At 39.0% G+C, this 6000-nt stretch overlaps 1 protein-coding gene across 4 annotated transcripts in view; it reads right to left on the bottom strand.

The window, feature by feature from the left end:
* Positions 1 to 6000, bottom strand: part of LOC101849979 (CREB-regulated transcription coactivator 1) — a 50309-nt gene that overhangs the window by 18555 nt on the left and 25754 nt on the right. For 3 of the 4 annotated variants that reach the window (XM_005089886.3, XM_035970051.1, XM_005089887.3), the window contains one exon: positions 1035 to 1517. The exons of the other annotated variant lie outside the window; for it this stretch is intronic. In XM_005089886.3, coding sequence (XP_005089943.1) covers positions 1035 to 1517 — 483 coding nt within the window. The remainder of the gene's footprint in view (positions 1 to 1034; positions 1518 to 6000) is intronic. 4 annotated transcript variants of the gene reach the window in all.

The following is a 6000-nucleotide window of genomic DNA, read 5'->3' as shown; positions in this document are numbered from 1 at the left end:
AACCAGTGACCAACCAATATACCCAGAGGAGCTGCACCACTATAATACAGTATGAGGGACCACCTAGAACAGTTGGCAGTAACTGAAGAATTAGTCAACAGAATTCAGGTAAAGGGACGACAAGGTGACTACCGACTAGTCAGGTGCCCACTGCCAAAGGATGGCCAAGCAGCGGGTACAGTACACACACATCAGGAGAAGCCGTGCTACACTGAAGCCTGCCGCGTCACATCATGCTTGGTGGGATTACAATGTCAAGCACACAAGGACTTCATACTCAACACTGGCACAGACAAGAGCATGGACACCAGGTGTACAGCCTACTAACATTATATAACACAAGACACTGTGTTAACATTGTCTTCAGAAGATTCAACAAATTCATATAAATGGATCAACATAGTAAAGCTAAAAGATTATATTAATATTATTCCCATTATTTTAACATGCACCAGTGTTACACACATTCTCAACCACATTTTAAAAACCTAAGAAAGTTCTATAAAAAGTGACTTCCTTGAAAGGTGGACAAAGAAAAACCTGAACGCGAAAGACAATTTTATTATTACTCATCTACTTATACATATCCCTTTCAAATACAGTATTTAAACCCAAATCTCATGTCTATAAGATACGTACTTGTAAAGGCAAATATGAATAAAACATCATTTCCCTAGGACTATTTGAACCAGCTCCCTTCTCATGACCTCAATATAATCATAATTAATCTTAACTTTTCTCTCAAAATAGCAGGTTGACACAGTCATCTTCTGAAATCCCAAAATGACTGAAAACTACAAAATGAACAAATGAAAACATATTTTAAAAAGTATATACAGCGGACAGGGCTGCAAACTGGTTTAACAAACCATAAGATATACACTGCTGGTGAGTTAATAAATACAAGACAATACATCGTACAATATGTGACACATGAAGGAAAATATCGATGCAGTGCATGACTATAAGCTCATACGCGAATGTTCTATGTAAGCTGGTCGGGGGAAATGTAACATGTAACACAAGGTACCAACCTGCGTACTCGGGTCATCACAGTTGGTGATGTGCACTTGAGGCACCGGGGGCGACAGGGGAGATTGCTGACGCTGGTGTTGTTGTTGTTGTTGTTGTTGCTGATGCTGATGCTGTTGGGGGTTTGTGTGTTGTTGTTGTTGTTGTTGTTGCTGTGGCTGGATGGGGGGTGAGAACTGAGCCTGGTGAAGCTGTGGCTGCTGATTGGGGGGCAAGGGGGTGCTGTGTGTTGGGGAACCAGTCGGAGAGCCTATGTGGTGCGAGTGATTGTGCAATGAAGGCTTAGTGGCTTGCCGTTGGTGGTTTAGCGACCGATGCGTGGGCGAGTATAAGGGAGAGACAGGAGTCGGGTAGGGTTGGCTGTGGGGGGAGCCCCGGTGCCTCATTTGCTGCTGCTGCTGCTGTTGTTGCTGTAGCTGTTGCTGCTGTTGTAAACACAACATGTACTGCTGTCGCATGCACGGGTCCATATCTGCCATTCCAGCCTAAAAACCAAACAAACAGACACGCTGACAAAAGCACAACAGCAAGACTCACACTAACACTATAAACAAAAGTACAGTCAAAAATGAATCAGGATGAAAATCAACCAACCAAATAGAAAAAAAAAAAAGAAAGAAATGACAAAAAAAAATTCTAAATCTAAGGAAAAAGTGTGGATTTAACAGAAATGAGTTCATTAAAAGTCAACTAGAAAGCACATGCTTCCCTCTTCCAAAGCCACTGCTGATAACTTTAAACCTGTTTCGATCAAGTAGTTTTCACATGAAAAAAAAAAAAATCAAATCAATAGCATGTATGTGATACCTTCTTTCACTTTATACAAAACAATTCACAAGCTATCACTTCCAACACCTACGGATGGGATCGGCCGATCGGGTTGATCGACCGACTCAAAAACAAACGTGTTTGTTTTCAGTTTCAGGCGATCGAGTCGGAGGAACTGCCCGATCCAGCCGTAGTGGGCACCCCGTATAAGACACGAGCATTTTTTAAGGAATGTACTAGACTTTTTAAAAAATGTGATTCTGAGAAAATCTATCGCAGGTACGTGTCGCATTATTGGTATAATCTTAAAGCTTGTTCAGTTCTTTTGCTTTTGATGAAAAATTACCCATTGTCTTGAAAAGAAGTCGAGTTACTTGCAATTAAAGGAGGTGGGGGATCACCTGATTTCAGACATAAAATTAGCAAGAAAATGGCTGCCGAAATTTCGTAACTTTTAAAGCTGCTGTGACTTTAGAAACTGCAAATTTACATTTTTTTGTGCCTTTGATCAACATTGTTCAGTAAAATAAACGCAGAAATGCATTTCTAAATGGACATAAAAAGTGTTGAACCCAAAACAAAAAATTCTTTAAAAATTGTCCTCTGGATGGGAAAATGCCAGTTTCCTCGATTTCACAACGAGCGCCTGACTTCATCACAATGTCACACATACATTTTCAAGAGACTTGCTAGCATACTCTAAATAAAACATTTTTCTTGAACATCAGAAACTTTTTAAAGAAAATTATTTTATTTCCATGACAGGACTGAATAAAGAGCAAACGAAATGATCCATTTTTTTTTCTTCACATAATGCGATCATGTACATAGAATTTTCCCCTTAGAAGCAGTAAAAATATCCTTTCATTTAATATTATTGTATGCATATATCACAAACGATTTTTAAAAAGTGACAATGGAAGATAGCAAGTACTGAGTTTGAAGGACTATGAGAATGTGGGACGTTGTGATGCTGGAAAATCTGGCAGTCACTGCATCGTACATTAATTATTGGATTTAAAAAATGCAAAATATTTTAAAAACTGGTGTTTTCATAGTGAAAAGGCTATCATTGAGTTTTTGTTTGTTTTAGTAGGGTTGTTTTTTTTTATATTAGAGGGTTTTACGGCGCTCACAACTGCATAAGGTCATATGAGCGCCAAGGGGTGGGTGTCAACAGAGAAGTCTTTACAGGGAATTAGACTTAGACTAAGTTAGACTGCTCCCCTCTCTAGCTTCAACAGCACATGGTCTGCTTCGACTATCAAGGCACCCCAAAATAGCAGGTCACAAGAGAGTGACAAACATACAAAAGAAGTAGAGGAAAACAACAATAGTAAGGGTCAGGAAAGAAAAAGCAGCAGTTCCCTGTTGTAGATCAGGCACAGTTATGAGCGTGACATGAGTCAGCCCATTTATAATTCTACTATGCTTGAACGAGAAATGTCCCCCCCTTTGGGAATGGCCTAAAGACTACAGTCAGTGGCACTGCCCCGGGGGGTGTTAGTAGAGGTTTTACGGCGCTCGCAACTGCATAAGGTCATATGAGCGCCAAGGGGTGGATGTCAACAGAGAAGCCCTTACAGGGAATCAGGCTTACTCTGCTCACCTCTCTGGCTTCAACAACACAAAGTCTGCTTCGACTATTAAGGCACCCCGTAAATAGAGTGACAAACATACAAAAGAAGTAGATGAAAAAGGCGTTTGTAAGGATTAGGAAAGAAAAAGCTGCAGTTCCCTGTTGCAGTTCAGGCAGTTGCAGTTCAGAGCATGACATTGATGAATCAGCCCATTAACAATTACAATTCTACTGTGCATAAGAACATGTTTAATGTCCCCCCTTTGGGAATGACCTTAAGACACTTCAGTCAGTAGTACCACCCTGGGGGGTAGCTATCATTGCGTATAGCCTACACACAAGACATCATACAAAGAGGCACCCTGCTGCACGCACAGCGCTCTAATCATAGAACTTGGTTTCCAGATCTTATCCTCTGGTATCCCGTTAAGCAGTTTTTGTCCACCTAAAAAAAGATTGATTTTTTTTCTCTCAATCTCAATCACAGGCCCCCCAGCAAGGTCCAGTGAGGGTTCTGGGAGAAAAGCCCCAGAAGAAATTTTAATTTACTACTTTTCGAGGGTAGAAAAATGTCCTTTTTCCATTGTCACTATTCAATTTGTCAGCACACCACTGACAGCAGGCATATATAAGTCTTGACAACACAATCACGGAGCCTGTATTCTAATTTTCCCCCATTTACAAGTTCGATTGTCAAATATCACCTCAGAGCACCACTTCCATATTTCCTTTGTTTTTTATATTTTAGCATGAATTTCTTGCACCGTGGCCTTATCCTGCTGCTGTAGAATCCCCATACTGATAATTTCTCAAAATCTAGACAGATTTGAAAAAGTTTCTTTCTGATTTTAATTTTCATTCTACATTCCCAAACCATTAAAAAAAAAATCAAGGCACAGATTTTCCAGCCGCAGCAAAATCCCGAAGATAGACAAAAAGAATAAGTGAATGAAATGCAGAGAAAAGATTAGCTGTGTATCTAGTCAGATTTTAGCCGATTTGCATGTGAAAATGTATTGCCAACAACTCGCAACAGATGCACAGGCCTAGCCGGACAACGGTAGAGTGTACCTAATGCACACCCTGTCAGGTTTCTATTAACTCATTGCCGAGGGTAACCATAAATATCTGAGAAGTTACGGAAGCAAGTACGGATCCTTTGATTCTCTCTCTCTCTTTTATTTCAACTGATGAAGTTGATACGATGATGTGTCAGGTGAGTAACATTCAGAATGTACAGATTTCCGTAAATAAGGAAAATTGGAAGCACTACAGAACGAGCCATTTTATTTTTCTTTTACTTTCAGTGCCCATCGCAAATCCAGAAGTTTTGATACCTTTATCGGTATGGCGGGAGAACAGGTCCAAAATCAGTAACTACTGGAAAAATCTGTAGAAATAGGCAGCCCTCATAAGTCTTCAACTAAATGTTAATTTCAGCAAAATTCTTTCAAATTCAAATTTAGAAAGGTTTTCATCTTTCTCATTTTCATTTAAAAAATCAGTCCTACCTATTTTTTATGATATCACAAAACAGCTTTTTGCACTTTCTCAAAGGTTTTCTCAGAATCACACATATATCCTACACATTTTCAGAAGCAACGTTAGTTAAAGAGTCAGTCAAAGTTAATAAAATGGCTCAATATTAATTTATTTTATGTCACTGCAGTTGTAAGAGGGTAAACAAAAAATAATTTTGCTGCAGAAGAGATTTTTCATTTCCTGTTTTAATGCAGTGATTATTTGTTACAGAAAACCTGTTGAAGTGGGTGGTTGGCGGGTGTTCTGGTGTGGTTTGCTTCTTCTTTCCCATCAAACATCTATCTTCCTTATCTCCCCTACTTCTTTATGTTTATTACTCTCTTGTAACACCTCTAATCTTCTGGCACTCATATGATCGTATGTAGTTGCGAGTGCCTTAAAACCTCTACTAAAAAACTAAAAATCTGTTGATGCTTGCAAGTAAACAAATGAGCCAAAAGCCTTCTTAAAAAAATATTTTTAAAATGATGTGCACAATCAATGGTTAAAAAAAAATTAACTGAAACCAAACATACCAAACTGATCTACATGTAACTGCCCATTCAACACTGAAGACGATGATGTCTATTATCGTATTACTACTAAAAGTAGAAGTTCCACATCTTTATTTAAAGCATAACAGTTAGATACAGCTAATCCAACTGATCTTCATATCACAGAAAGGAACATTTTGCAGTCTGGCCAAGGGTAAAAATCTGTGATGGCCTAAACAAGCTGGTCCACTTAAGCGTAACTACTTAACACACTCTCTACAGCCAAGGACAATAGGACATCAAAAAGAACAATGTGTGGTGCATACAACAGGTCACTGAACAACTTTCAACATCCACAGATTTCGCAACTTTGACCATAAAACAATCTCTCGGCGAAAAAAAAAATATATACATTTCCTGGGAGACAAATCCCCCCCCCCCCAAAATCATAAAATGCATATCATGAATAAGGAGGGGGGGGGGGGGGTAGCAACATTTAAATCTATATCTACACTACAAAGCAGTAAAGCAACAACTGAAACAAATAACAGATGGTGATTCTCCATCCAGGTTGGTTTTAAATTCTTGTTTTGCTGTTCAATATCT

Source organism: Aplysia californica, unplaced genomic scaffold (genome assembly GCF_000002075.1).
Source record: "Aplysia californica isolate F4 #8 unplaced genomic scaffold, AplCal3.0 scaffold00010, whole genome shotgun sequence".
NCBI lineage: Eukaryota > Metazoa > Mollusca > Gastropoda > Aplysiida > Aplysiidae > Aplysia > Aplysia californica.
This window is presented reverse-complemented; position numbering and strand designations above follow the sequence as displayed.